Genomic DNA, 15,172 nt, shown 5'->3' with positions numbered 1-15,172 from the left:
TAGAATTTAACAAAAGATAGTTTATATAGTGATTTAATTAACGACTATAGAATCCCGATAAAAATTAATTTACATAAAAATTTAATGTGATTTTCTTAAAATTTCAACTCAAATACCGTTTTTTCCATAATGTGACTACAAGCACTATTCTTTCTATAACCTTATTATTCTAAAATTTCATCTCATACATGATTCTTTCCATCACCTTCTTTTTTTTTTTTTTTTTTTTTTTTTTCATTTTTATTGAAATGCTTTTATAAGAATTTTATAAGAAATTAATTTTTACAAAATCAAGAACAAAAATTTCATTTGAAGTTTTGAATATCAACAAAAATCGATGATTTAAGAATCTAAATTTTTATTTTATTAATTTGTTTGTGTGTGTGTGTGTTTTTTTTTTTTTTTTTATCTTTTATTATTATTATTTTTTTTATCATTGTTATTGTTTTGTTAAATTTTCAATTGTTACATTTTTTTTAAGTTATTTTTGTTTTCGGTATTAATTGAATTTTTTCATAATTTTGGCATAAATTTTATTTTTGTTTGTTCAGAAAGTTTGATAAAAAATGTCTTTAAATAACTAGTTTTTTTTTTATTTAAATAAATTAAAAAAAAGTTTAAATAGATATATTTTTGTATGAATATAATAAATAGTAAAATATTTTTGCCCACGTAATATATATTTTTTTCCAAAATTCTAGCTAGGTAATATTGTTTATAATTTTGGCTCCCTCAACCTCAAAATCTTGGCTCCCCCTTGCCACTCCTTGAGCCGTGTCCACCCACAAAATTTGAGAATATTTATTTATTTTATATTTTATTATTGACAAAGAAATATCTTTTTAAGACTTGAAATTCACCTGAAAGGTATAGATCTCAATGGGCAGAAGGCCCAAATGATTGCTCTTGTTCATCAATATTTTTGTGCAAGATTTAAAAATGTTCATATGTGCACAAATTGTAGTAACTATCATGCCAAATAATTTTATGTTCATATCATAATAGAGCAATTACAATTGTGTTCAACACAATTACATTTAACGATTCAAAATTTGTGTAATAGACATTTTTAGCTATTAAACTCATGATCATCCAACATTACACGGTGCACAATACCAACTCATAGTTATAATCACATAATCCTAGACTTGATTATTATATACTAATGGATTTGCTAAAATGACCGTCTTGGGCATTGCCTTGGAATGACAAGAAGAGTTTTGGAATGGGGAGGCCGTAAAAGGGTGGCGTTACACTCGATAACTTATCTCACTTCCACGACGAAATCGTCGATGTTAAACTCGCCGAAATCTTCCTCGCGGTAGTACTTGTTCGACGTCACGATATCCGGCAGATTAAACAGCACGTCCATATCAAAAGATTCAAAACCCATGAAATCCACGCCTCCGTAACTGACACCGTCCAACGCCGTCAAGTCGTCGTGACGGAGGACTGACGTGGGCGATGACGCAGCAGCAGCAGCAGCAGCAGCAGCAGCTTTGCGTGCGCCTTCAACCTCCTTTTGACCGTCAACGACCGCTTCCGTCATAGCCACTTTAGGGAAGTTCGTAACGGCGTCGGGACCCTTCAATCTAACGGTAGCTATGTCGTACGCTTTGGCGGCTTCCTCCGGCGCGTTGTAAGTCCCCAGCCACAGCCTTTTCCGACCGTCACGGATCTCCGCGACCCAGCGACCCCACGGCCTCTGACGCACGCCTATGAACTTTTTCCGGAATGCGTGATCAGTTTCCGGCGAGCTCAAGCTTGGCTTCTTAGGCATCTGACGCACGCCTATCAACTTTTTCCGGAAAGCGGGCTCAGTTTCCGGCGAGCTCAATCTTGGCTTCTTAGGCCTCTGACGCACGCCTATGATCTTTTTCCGGTGATCGTGCTCGGTTTCCGGCGAGCTCAAGCTTGGCTTCTTAGTTGGCTGACACTTTCGCGGCCTTTTTGGTGGTTTAAAGTTGATCTGGTTGACATGTCTCTTCACTCTCCGTACAACCTCGTCCTCGCCTTCAGAGTCAGTGGCGTCAGCGTCGGTGAGCATGATCCTCACAACTTTTCGCCGGAACCTTGTCGGAAACTCGCCGGAGGTTACAAAACTCTGTTGGTGGATACTTGTTGTGACAACATGTTCGGATATTTTCATAGCCGGACGTACGGACGAGTCGGAGTTGAGAGTATTGAATTTGACCGGTTAGTAGGGTGTATAAAAGTGAAATTTGGGAGAGTTGATATCTGTTCTGGGAAGCAGAGTAGAAATAGAGACAAAGTAATGGACAGAAGAGACAGAGCATATATGCAGAACAAGGAAGAGTCTGACACAGCTTCGTCAATGGTAAGCTGTGCCAACCTATCAAGGAAAATATATCTGCTGAAGAACAAAAAAACGAAAAAAAAAGCTTTCTTGTCAATGTTTTGGCGCCAAGCCCATTGCAGCTACTGGAATATATATATATGGATGGATATATAGTATATGTGTGCAGGAGGAGACCAATAATGAAGAAGTCTATGAGTTGGTGGTTGGTTTTGATTGAAAATTTACTAGGAAAAGAAGGGGAAGAGATGGAGAAGTGAGAAGAGTACAGTCCTCTGTGTCTCTTGTAAAAATCAGTCGCGGATTTGGTCTTTGTCCACAGTAGAAAACAGGGTTGGCCTACAGCTGTTGTCTTGACGTGTCAAACGCTCCTTTTACGTCAGGTCCGTTCTTACATTTATTTATTTATTGACTAAAGTAAAATATTGGAGAAAAGAAGACTGCCCTCCAAATACCAAATATTAATGAACATACAAGATTCACCTACATATTCAAAAAAGACGAAATGAATTATAAATTCGCTGGGTATTTTAATGGCAATAATAATAATAAAAGAAAAACATGCACACACAAGGCCGTTTGAAAAGTAAGGGGAGTGGGTTTTATAGGCTTAAAACCAAAGGAATATATTACCCCCACGGGAGGTTTGGCTTGTCAACCAAGCCATAATTGTATGTATACACACATTTAAAATAACTAAAGCATAATAAATGAGTAATAGTTCCTTTCACATTCCACAAGTTGGAACTTGGAAGTCTATATTTCAATCATTTTTTATTTTTTAAAAAAATCTTTAAATTATTAGGTTATACAAAAATCTTTACCTACCAGTTAAAATACACCACGTGTCCTTGATTCAAAATTTCAAACCCATCCTCTCCAATTGTATTTTCCCTTACTTAGCCTGAGCGCTCCTTGATGATAACTCATTACTCAAATTGATTCAGGCCTGTAAACAGTTTAGTACAATAATATATACAGTATATATATATATATATACTGTATATATATAAAGACGCACGGTATAACATTGATTAGGCAGATTTTGCTTCTCTCATCAAAAAATCAAACAGGAAATCAAATAATGCAATCAGTTTGCATGATCAAAAAGCATAATTTTTTATTAAAAAAAAAAAAGGTTAATTTCACTGGTACTTTCTTAAGTTTGACTAAATTTTACATTGAAACATCTTTCGAAAATAATTATCACTTACATTACAAATATTTCTTTCGTTTTTCACTTACACCCCAAAAATTACTTTTCAAAAGTGTCAGATACTTTTTTTGTATGTAAAATGACATTACAACTCTTCTAACTATATGTTACTCTCTCTATCCCTTATTAGTAATCCATTTTCTCCTTTTAGAGTGTCCCAAATTAAATGTCCATTTTGAAAAGTCAAATAAAATAAATATTATCTTTTCATAATTACCCTTCTAACCTTTCAAAAATCTTACAACTGTTTAAAATTTGAAAGACAACTTAGTAATTTGAAATTGAGACAATGCATTAATTGCATGTCTCCTTAAAAAGTTATAAAACAAAGGTGAACAACGAATAATGCCAATGGACAGAGGAAATAACTTTAAAAAGTGTTAAAATGACTTCAATACCCTTTGACTTTTATTATATAAACTTATAATTATTCTTTATATATATATATCATCATCATCATGTACATCCACCAATTTAAAATTATTTTTTAAAACTATATATATCATCATCATCGTGTACACCCACCAATTTAAAATTATTTTTTAAAATTATATATATATATATATATATATATATATACTATCTTTTTTTAATTTTCTAATTTCCTTTTCTTCTTCATTACTGCCGGGTAAGAATTTTTCAGTTTAAGCCCTTCCGAAGACGAAGCCAATCTATATTGGCAAATCCAACTAAAAGCAAACAGAGGCCCGGGGGCATTGAATCAGTCCTCTACTCGGCTCTGAAGCGTCAACACTAAAGCTCCCAATTCACTAACTGCCTCACCAGCTCTTATATTCTTCTTTGAATTGGAAGATCTGAAACTCATTTTTGATCTTCTATTTCCTTTAATATATATGGCTAAAAACAAAGCATAATTAGACTTCCAAATCAACTGCTATTAGTCTCATTTGTTCATGAACCGACTAAGATAATTATCAGGGTTTGTAGCGGAGAGAAGGGTGGAGTGTGAAATTTAGTGTAAGGGCATTTTAGTCCTTTCAATTTTTACATATTGCTCGTTTGTTGGTGGCACAGATTTGGCATTGGTTTACCTCGACTTAGTGGTTACAGCTTACAGGATTCTAGATATCCACAATTATTGGCCACAATAGAGAATGAAATAAAGAGGATTCTATTACGGATGTAAGCACCTAAAGAGAGTGCGCATCAATTCTATTACTCTAGATCAGCCTATGCAGCAAAAATAAATAATAATGTAAAAAATAAAAATAAAAATAAAAAAATGTAGCCAGAGATGGGAGCAACATTAGATTTAGTGGCTACCTTTCATGGTGCCGATTTAGTGGCTACCTTTCATGGTGCCTGCTTCTACAGAATCATGACAGAACCCTAATAGGATCAGAGTGTTTTAATGAGCAAAGATTGAATCTTTGAAACAAATCACCTCAATCAAGGAAAGAAATTAATTTCTCGGATGGAAATTGATTAGTCTAATAGTCCGACTGTTTGATGCGAGTGGAACTAACGTCATAACGATATCATAGACTAATGTTATGATTATGTCAATCTCATAAAAACAGCCGAGTTGCGTACACTTTACACCACTTTACACCACTGCAACATAAGCCTTTATACTTTAACTAGATCAAAGTGGTGTGAAAACAAAAAAATGAATAAATGGGAGGATAACGATGATAATCGGTAATTGAGAAATGAAGAACAGAAAAAAGGCGAAAGAAAGACCCAAAACCTGGAAATTGTGAAGCATGCCAAGATAACCAGACAGCACTCCAACACCTTTAAACTCACCACAGAAAGCACAAATTGTCACCCAGCATACCTCTGAAAAATAATCACCAACTTCCATCAGCAGTTCAGCACCCATAGTTTGGGAAGTCAGATAAACCATCGTTCTTTCTTGCCATTAGTCATTTCCAACAGAGCAATGCTATATAATGGCAAAAGCTTTAGATATATTCGCATGAGGTTTTCCTTCCATTGCATTGGTGAATCAGTCAACTCTTTCACTTTGAAAACAAATTTATTTCCAAGAATCTTAAAACCCAATTGAAAACATTAATGGTACACCACACAACAGCCTTTCCAAGGATAAGCAACATTCTTTTAACTTTAACTTGAAATAAATAAAAGAACACCTTTACTGAAAAAAAAAAATAATAATGATAATAATAAAATAAAACAGAGTCATTACATTATGTCTTAATATCCACTTCTTCCTTGCCAAGCTCATGTTTGGGAGAGAAGAATGAACAAGCTTCCTTACCATCAGTTTCATCTTCACCCAAGGTTATTGGAATACCATATAGTTGCAATTTCTTTCAGAAATTCATGGTGTTCTCCCTATCATCCCATTGCATACTTCTGTGTCCAGCTGCGAGCAGTGGACTCATATTTGGCCCTGTCAGTCTTGTACAAGTGTGCAATTTCAGGCACTAGTGGATCATCAGGGTTGGGATCCGTCAAGAGGGAACATATAGACAGCAGTACCTAAAACATGGAAATCATCTTAACGTACAACTAATAACAGCCTCAATTCCACTAAGATATAAAAATTTACAATATATAAGTAATCAAAATTTACAAAGACGAAGACCAAAAAGATCTTGACCTTGATGGAAATTACAGAAGAAAAAGAAGATAGATTGAACCTTAGATATGGTTAATGCTGGGCTCCATTGCTCTTTCAGAATATCGAGACAAATGCTACCATTGCTATTAACATTTGGGTGGAATACCTTAGTCCTAAATGCAACCTACACCATTCCACTGTCTTCTCAGATCAATAAAGCATTGGAAACAAGATGATCATAGAAATTCAAGGCATTGTCAAAAAAAAAAAAAAAAACCCTTAAGTAACATAAATGATGCCTGAATTTGTGTACTATGGAACTTTACAAACCATAAGTTGGAACAATTAGATTTGCCACACAACTTTAGGAAACTAAATTACTAATTATAAACCAATCAACAGCAGAATAGAACTTCATAAGTGAACAATATTACAACTGAAGCCATACAGCATACAATATGATACCCTAAGTATTATATGTGCATTGCATATAACATAAAAATATGATACCTATGCATTCAAAAAATACGATGCCTATGCATGCTTTAACCATATCATTTTTATGTAATTCCTAACTTCATTCAATTCAACCAAAACAATAAACCAAAGAAATTACTGGTTTTTGAAGAATATGAGATTCATCAATGCAACATCCGTTTTTCTTTCTTTTAAAATGTTTTAAGATTATTTCAACTTCTTTTGGAGGAGGGTTCTCATTCATCTCTAATGTTGTCTTGGTATCATTTATCTCAAAGACTATATATATATATATATAGAGAGAGAGAGAGAGAGAGAGATATTTCTCATTAACCTCTAGTGCCTTCTTGGTATCATAGTTCCTACCTTTCTGGTTTAGTATTGCTAAACATAACATTCTTCATGGTGAAAAAGTCAATTCCTATGTCTCATCAAGACATTGACTATCTAATATATTGCTACTTTAACTAAAAGATCTCTTTTCTACGATAAGATAATGAAAATGACAGTCTAATAATGTAATTATAGCTATGATGGTGCAGTTTCAAAGAAAGCTACTTCTATATTAAAATGCGACAACAAGTTACAAAATGCAGAGTAGAGACACCTACATGTGGTAGACCACCAGAAAGAAACATTTACCTTGGGGGGCTTGAAAGGATAATCAGGAGGGAAATGAATAGAAACTAGAAAAACACCTCCTGAATATGGGCTATCAGTAGGTCCCATAATTGTTGCTTGCCAATGGAACATGTCTTCACCAACAGGACCTGAAATAATGAAAGGAGAAGTCATAGATTAATAAGCTCAGTCCAATTTTACAGCATTAGAAGCATGAAAAAGGAAATGGTAAAGTAAGCACACCACCAAAGAAAGAAAAACAACAATAATAAGGAGCCACTCAAGATAATCAGACCAGACTATTAACTTTGCCATCATGAGTTCAATAACCCAACAATCCATCAAGGACAACTCATTTTTGTATCCCCATCCTCACAACAACAACAACAAACACACACAAGCCGACAATTACCACCCATTTGCAACTCTGCAAATAGAATGCAAACATGCTATCAATCTAAAACCCGGAATTAAATCACATGGCAGATACAAGGGAAGAAAAAAGAAATCATTAATCATTGGCTATGGAAACCAAGAAATACTGAAATAATCACAACCATCCAGGAACTGATCATTAGAACTACAACAGTGTTTATTGAATGAGAAACTCAGACAACTCTTATAAAGTAAACAACCAAATCCTAATTTACTGGTTTGCTGATCAGTTCGATCCTAAATCATGTAATTTTAGGTTGAGATCATCATAAAGTTTGGACTAGAAAGAACCAATTGCATTATTTAATCCACCAATTGCATTATTTAATCCTTTGATAACACCAATAGGGCTCTTAAAATATCTTTGCTGGCAAAATTTGGGAAGAAATAAGGTGTTGTTTGAAAACTAATTCTGAATAAATCAAGTCCTTACTCAATTGTGTTTAATAATGCAATTTGAATGCCACTATTAATGACAAATCGGGTAAAATTTTAAGCGAGAGAACTCTGAACAATTAAAATTTAAACAAGTAATACAAAGGCTCTCAATTGTCAATTACCACTTGAAATTTCAGTTCCTAATTTTCAGTTTTATCCAACAACACCTAAGTTCATATGCCACAATGACTATGCAGATACATATATACATACACATATATAATAATAATAATAATAAACAAACACGGAGGGGAGGATAAACAACATACCGGCGCTGCATGATGTAGGAGGGTCCTTCTGTAAATCCTTGAGCTCCTTCAAGATGCGTTTTGATGCCATAAATACAACAGCTTTCCAAGCTCTTCAAATCAAATCCTTAACCTATCCATACACATCAGCACCAGATCGTGAGTCAAAAGAAACAAACCCAGGACCAATTTATACATATAAAAAACACAATCCAATTGATCAACCCTAAAAAATAAACTGCTCAATATAATCACACCAAAAAATTCAATATCGGATTAATAGTTCATAGGAGCTGTGATAGATACCCTAGATTTCTTCCAGACCACATATATACGAAATTCAAAAAAAAAAAATTACGAGAGCATATATATATATATATAGAGAGAGAGAGAGAGAGAGAGAGAGAGAGAGAGAGAGAGGACCTGATTGAATGTTCTGCGATGGAACGGAGATCACAGAGGGGGAGAGAACAATTTCAGATCCAATGATGGGAAGTCCACTAATTTTAATTTCCTAATACTCCTATTTGATTTAGTATTAGTAGTATAGTAGAATAGTATTAGACTGAGGTCACTTCTTCTAGACTCTTCGGGCCAAAGTCATAAATGGCGACATTATGGCGTGCCTTTATATATTTTGTGGGGGCTGACTTGGCGTTTCTTCTTTGGTTAATATTGGGTAAAATATGTTTGGATGGAGTGAGTTCCACGGAAAGGCCAATAAATAAATAAATAAATAAAATAAAGACGATCAGATTCAATATTATGCCAATGAGAGTATGACACGGGTCTTCATGCAAATTTTTTTATTGGACAGAGTAAAAAGGGATTTTTTTTTTTTTGGAATTCTTTCATACTTGTATTTAGTTTTAAAAGAATGAAAAAAAGAAAAGAAAATAGTTCTTTTTTAAAAAAAAATTGATCAAGTGGGAGTATTCTTTTAAGTCCACATCAAGGACTGCTTTGTTCTCTTTCAAATTTGATTTATACTCTGTCACACCCCCTTCCTTTATCTACTGCAGCTTTTGTGAAGTAAAGTTTGTACATCCCACATCCCAATTCCTTTAATTACATTTTGCCCTTAGTTTAATTACTGTATTTTGTTTGGCATTGGGGTTTAGTCCGCCAAATCAATATGTCATAATGATGAACAAAAGTCCTTGGTAGAAGATCAATCAACTTGTAATTGTTTTGAATTAAATTATTAACACAAATTCTGAAACGAAAACCCCTCCTAAAGAGAGTAAAATCACAAAATTAGATAGATTCACACCACATGCTCGTAAGGTTTGAATATCCTTGGGAGCAAACCTTAGGAGGCATGTATTTGGATTAGATGAATTTCTGATAAATAATTACTGGAAGCTTGATACACCAGAGAAACAACATTCAAGGCAATCATGGGGTCTGCACATTTGAATCCTTGGATTTGTTTTCTTCCGATGATTGGCGGTTTTCGGTGTCGGATTGCCGGATCTCTTCGATCATCCTAACAACTTCATCCATGTTGGGCCGCAAGTCTGGCACCCTTGCCACACAGGCCATGGCAATTTGCAGCATCTGCACCATCTCTTCTTCGATGTTCTGGAACCTCATCAGCTCAACATCAAAAACTTCAGCTGTCCATTCCTCCCTCACAACTGACTGGACCCACCTGGGGAGATCAGCCACATCATCACGCCCGGGTGATTGCATTGGTTGTTTTCCTGTTAACATCTCGAGTAGGAGGACGCCAAAGCTGTATACATCAGATTTATGAGTGTGCTTTCGGGTTTCAATCACCTCAGGAGCGCGGTACCCTGGATGCCGAGATGGAGTGGCAGGGAAGTTCATAAGAGGTGTCATGCCTAAATCAGAGACACATCCATCTGCATCTTGGTTGAGAAGGACATTTGATGACTTGATGTTGCCGTGAGTAAACTTGACACCACCGACAGAATGGATGTGGGCAATGCCCCTTGCAACTCCAAGGGAGACCTTAATTCTGGAGTCCCAATTTAGAGGAGTTCTTCCACTGTCCCTGTTTCCTGTAATTGCATTGAAATTTAGAGTAGGGGACAATGAAAGTAGTATATAGTTGGATTTACATTTACGGCAGTTTGATTATAGGAAGAACATAGGATAGCTAATAGAGCTGCATGATTCTGATTTTATGGATTCCGGCATAAATTCTGTTCTTAGAGCAGAATTAAAAAATAGAATCATGCACCTGAACCCAAAGAGTTGGAAAATGAGCATAAATTCCTTTTCAATTAATAAATGAAAATTCTGTTATTTTTTCATGTACAGTGTGTAAAAAGTTCGGGTTTTTTATGAACAAAATCAAATTTTAATTCGATGATTCACAGATAAATAAAGAGGCAACTCAAATGATCTCTCTCACACACACGCACACGCACGCACAAACAACTATAGAAGATAAAGTGGAGGAGCGTACCATGTAAGAGCGCAGACAAGCTGCCACCTGGAATATAATCATAAACCATGAGCTTCTCATCCTTGGAGTAATAATAAGCACGGAGCGGCACAACATTAGGATGCTGCCCAACTCGCCCTATGATCTCCATATGTTGTTCGAAATCCTTCTTCCCCAACACTACTTCCTTCAACCGTTTTACAACTACTGTAGTTGCCTCCTCCAGGATAGCCTTATATGCAGTCCCATAACTTCCCTTTCCAAGGACCTCAGCTGATGCCCTCAGCAAATCCTCAAGATCAAAATTATATGAAGAGCCCTCAAAGAAAACCAGCTTGTTCTTTTCAGGCTCTTGCACCCCACTCCCAAACTCCTCCTTTGGTTTCTCACTCCTCCCACCACTGGAAACCTTTCCTTTCAGCACAATGCTGCCCTCACTATTCATTCTCTTCAAACAACACAAGATTATGACTAGAGCCACAAGAAACAGCACCACGGACCCTCCAACTGCAATGGCAATAATTGCTCCTTTTGTGAGTTTCTTTCTTGATTTCTGTTTTTGAGGGACTTTCGGTGGGGGTTGAAGGTAAATGGGGGAAGAAGGCGGAGGGAGTATGACAGAGCAAGCAGTTAGAGGTGGTCCACACAAGAGAGAGTTTCCTACAAATGAAGAGTTGGGGAACTTTTGGAGGAACGGTGGGATAGAGCCATTAAGATGGTTGTAGCTTAAATTCAAACGTTTGAGCCTTGAAACAGTGATATTGGGAATGGGTCCAGAAAGAGAGTTGTTCTGGAGATTCAATCCAATGAGCTGTGTCAAATTCTGAATTGTTAGTGGAATGTTTCCTGTGAAGGAATTAAATGAGAGATCCAGAACATTGAGTTGGGGGGAAAAGGAGGTTGGAATATCACCAGAGAAGTTATTATGTTGGAGAAAGAGGTAGCGTAGGGAAGGAAGGGAGGGGATATCAGAAGGAAGAGTTCCATTGAGGAGATTGGATCGAAGGCTGAGAACCCTTAACGCATCTAATTTCCCAAGACTGTTGGCTGGGATGGGGCCAGTGAGTCCAACAGCGGGAAGTCGAAGTTTAAGCACGCGGGTGCCATCTGAAGTGCAATTGATGCCCACCCAAGATGTGCAAGTGGAGGTAGCAGGGTTCCAGTTAAGTTTCCGACCATGGGGGACTGCAGCAGCAAAGGCAAGAAGGGCTTGTTTATCTGAGTTCAGGTCGGCAAGAGCCAGAGGAAGAATACTGACAATGACTAAAATGGAAGGAAGCAATGGAAAACTAGAGCAGCGTTTCATGAGGAGTTTTTCAGCATGAGGCATACGAAAGTGAAGTTGGTGTCACTCTTACAGGTTTCCTGCTTTAATAGAAGAGAATAGAATTAGCTTTAAGTGGCTAATTAGCAATATGAAGAAACTAAAGTCAATCATAAAAGAATGAGGAAATAAAGTCAACATAGTCTCTCGCAAACATGAATTGTACCATTAACCACCACATAATTCACAACTAGGAAAAGAAAAGCAACAAGCTTTTCCCATGCACTAGTGCAGAAATTAAAAGAGCATAGAAGCAAAAACATTTTATAGAAGCGAACAGTTATGTAAAATGTACTTCACCTATGTTTCTATTCATAACATAGGCTTTGTGATCAGCAGAAATGTTTACAAAAAAAACACAACTGCATTCCATCCCTCTTTGAAGATAATCCCATAACTTCAACATGTTCGAACTTGCCAAAAATTCGCAGCTGCTAATAGATTGTTTAATAAAAAATTATTCACCCTGGCGGAGAGCTGAAAACTGGAAATAGGAAAAATAAATAAATAAATACATAAAAACCATATTACCCATCTCTTTATCCATATTACCCTGAATAACACTATATACTCTCAGGTTTTACTCTTTCTAAGTTTCCAGTTGAAACTGAAATGTTGTACATCATGATTCATGTCAGAAATTTCAAACCAAAAGCAGAGACCAATAACTCTCTTTAGCTGCCAAATACAAACAGCAGTCAAGAAATCCACCTACTCTGTTTTTTTTTTTTTTTTTCTTTTCTTCTGCTGGTGTGCAAATCACACAAACATTCTCAAGTAGTTGGGGAAAAGAATTTGTTGAGTTAAATTAAATCACACAAACATATACACACCTGCCAATAGGTTTATACTACTTCATACTTTTAGAGAACAGCAGCATCCTCCCATTAGCTGATATATGACAATAATTTAACCATTAGGGAGGTCGAGAACATCAAAAGCTATGATTCTAAGTATAAAGTATATAATCTCAAAGGAAAAAAAATATTATGAGCATGATGTCTGAGGGCATCCATAACAGGGGCACTAGTGTTTCCTCATAGAATAGTAGAGAAGGGCTGAAAGCTTTTAAGTGTCTGAATGATTAATGGTTTGAAACATGTTTCTAAAATTTAAATAATAAAGTATCTTTCAGAGGGTATTTTCTAGAGAATTATACCACCAAGGCAATGTACCTATACATCCCTATTTCTGTAGCATTTATAACGAAGTCACAAAAAGGACAAAATAAAGAAACCACTATTCAAAAGCAAGAGCCAAAGGCATCTTAGAAAGAAAAAAAAAGGCAAAGGCAAGGAACAACGCTTTTTCCATCACCTTCTAAACACATTTTCCATTAGAGTAATTTAGATGATTAAGAAGTGGATATAATACTATAAAAATAAAAAGTCATATAAAAAATGAAAAAGGGAAAGCATAAAGTACACACACATTCTCGTTTATTAAACAACTTAAAATGCAATTTTAACTTGTAAGAGAACAACTTATATATTCTGATGATTTTGGTGAAGATAACATGGAATAGATACTCAGCGGTGAATTTTATGTTTTTAAGCTTTTAGGATCAAAGAAGCCAAAGTATTGTTCGTAAAGTTGTCAACACAAAAAACATTTACGCAGATGCTAAAAGAGATGGATATATTAACATTGTTGATAATTTAAACCCTAGATTCACTACAATTGGAGTGGAGAAGTCAATTCATTATTAGTCACCAAACCTTTTCTTTCATGAGCATCCTAGGCAAATGGGTGCGTGTGTGTGTATATATATTATATATATATATATATAGAGAGAGAGAGAGAGAGAGAGAGCAGGAATTTAGTAAATGCCTACCGTTCCCTTCCTAATATTGCAGTTGACTTGCTGGGTTAGTTGGAAAAGTTAAACCACAATTAAAGTAGTATTAAGTGGAAAGTGATTAAGAATTGCAAAGCTTATCACAGACCATGTCAATTTTTTAATTAAGCTATAAACAACCTAACTGATTCAGATAGAATATTTTTGTATACACTTTACTAAAAGTAAATTCTAATATAAAGATTCAGATAAGCACTAGCCTCAACTAAAAAATTGACATAGGGATAAAAAGATCAAACGCTTACAACCAAAGATTTCAGCAAGAAGATATTTGTATCCTTCAGAATTTGATGCCAGAGCTGTCAACAAAATTAACTTCAGAGAATTTAAAATTTCATCATTTTTTACTCAGATCTGCTGCTGCCATGTGTGTGTATATATATAAATGTATATATACATATTAAATAGAGATATATTTATTGGACTTAGAGAATTGAAGGTAACGGAGCAAACCTTGAAACATTCCGGTCAGGAGTCACCGTCGACTCGTTTGAGCTCCAACGTTGCCATGGAAGCCCTTTCTAGGCTTAAGTATGAGCCAATTTACTGAGAAAATAGAGAGCTCAAACCACATTTCTTAAAAACACACCATTAAAATTCGCAGATCCGTAAGTACAACCCTGCTCGGCTGAAATTGGCTATTTCTTTGCATCAACTGTTAACATACATGCCGATTGAAAATACACGGCATTATATATGTGTATATAGATAGACATACACATATATGTTTATGTATATGTATATATTGAGAGCTTAGGAGCTTAAAACCGCCGTTAATTTGGGGAAAAAACTGCTGTTGGATAGTAAAAGGATGAGCAATGTGCAGAAAACAGGGAAAGAAAGGGACACGCTTGTATCTGTCCACTGAGTGTGAGTTTGTGTGTGTGTGTATTGGGTGGGTAAGGGAGTGAGTGAGAAGATATATAGAGAGAGAGAGAGACAGAGAGAGAACAACCATCATTCCCTTTTATTGAAGCTTTAAAGCGCAGGAGGATGGTAGGAGTGAGTGCCACTCACATTAAACCAAAATGCTTCTCTGGTTTTGTTTTTTTTGGTAATCAGTTTAGTTAATTAACACTACTTAATACGTAATCCTATCTACATGCGTTGGTTCCTCTTGCCATTTTCCATTTTAGGCTTCATTAAAAATTCCAATTATATCCAAATGTGGGTAATCATAGTGGTTCCTTTTTAAATTAAAGCATCATTGCAGCTCATAAGCCTCTTATATTTTAAGGTAAGGATAACATTTTGTATGAAGAAATTTATGT

The 15,172-nt window shown here is 35.6% G+C and overlaps 3 protein-coding genes across 10 annotated transcripts; all 3 read right to left on the bottom strand.

The window, feature by feature from the left end:
- Positions 1-973: 973 nt before the first annotated feature.
- Positions 974-4,817, bottom strand: LOC132269250 (pathogenesis-related genes transcriptional activator PTI6-like). Its single transcript, XM_059770385.1, has 2 exons — positions 3,146-4,817; positions 974-2,800 (listed from the first exon to the last, which is right to left on the bottom strand). Exon 2 carries the CDS (start codon positions 2,147-2,149, stop codon positions 1,265-1,267), a length of 885 nt encoding a protein of 294 aa, XP_059626368.1. The 5' UTR covers positions 2,150-2,800; positions 3,146-4,817; the 3' UTR covers positions 974-1,264.
- Positions 4,818-5,602: 785 nt separating this feature from the next.
- Positions 5,603-8,922, bottom strand: LOC132269251 (ubiquitin-conjugating enzyme E2 28-like). 2 transcript variants are annotated; one of them, XM_059770386.1, is made up of 5 exons: positions 8,727-8,922; positions 8,325-8,436; positions 7,204-7,331; positions 6,164-6,268; positions 5,603-6,002 (listed from the first exon to the last, which is right to left on the bottom strand). In XM_059770386.1, exons 2-5 carry the CDS (start codon positions 8,392-8,394, stop codon positions 5,859-5,861), a joined length of 447 nt encoding a protein of 148 aa, XP_059626369.1. In that variant the 5' UTR covers positions 8,395-8,436; positions 8,727-8,922; the 3' UTR covers positions 5,603-5,858. The 2 variants fall into 2 exon arrangements, with proteins under 2 accessions (XP_059626369.1, XP_059626370.1); XM_059770387.1 differs by lacking the exon at positions 8,727-8,922 and adding an exon at positions 8,610-8,633.
- A 541-nt stretch (positions 8,923-9,463) lies between these two features.
- On the bottom strand, positions 9,464-14,890 carry LOC132269249 (probable inactive receptor kinase At5g58300). Of its 7 annotated transcripts, none has more exons than XM_059770382.1 (5): positions 14,355-14,890; positions 14,147-14,216; positions 12,877-12,934; positions 10,741-12,084; positions 9,464-10,330 (listed from the first exon to the last, which is right to left on the bottom strand). In XM_059770382.1, the coding sequence occupies exons 4-5, from the start codon at positions 12,047-12,049 to the stop codon at positions 9,702-9,704; spliced, it is 1,938 nt and encodes a 645-aa protein (XP_059626365.1). In that variant the 5' UTR covers positions 12,050-12,084; positions 12,877-12,934; positions 14,147-14,216; positions 14,355-14,890; the 3' UTR covers positions 9,464-9,701. The 7 variants fall into 7 exon arrangements, with proteins under 7 accessions (XP_059626365.1, XP_059626362.1, XP_059626366.1 ...); XM_059770379.1 differs by having other exon boundaries at positions 14,147-14,200; XM_059770383.1 differs by lacking the exon at positions 12,877-12,934.
- Positions 14,891-15,172: the final 282 nt, after the last annotated feature.

Source organism: Cornus florida, unplaced genomic scaffold (assembly GCF_030987335.1).
Source record: "Cornus florida cultivar Cherokee Brave unplaced genomic scaffold, ASM3098733v1 CherokeeBrave_3.0.0_Hap2_Chr08, whole genome shotgun sequence".
NCBI lineage: Eukaryota > Viridiplantae > Streptophyta > Magnoliopsida > Cornales > Cornaceae > Cornus > Cornus florida.
The sequence above is the reverse complement of the archived record's forward strand: the minus strand, read 5'-3'. Positions and strand labels throughout refer to the sequence as shown.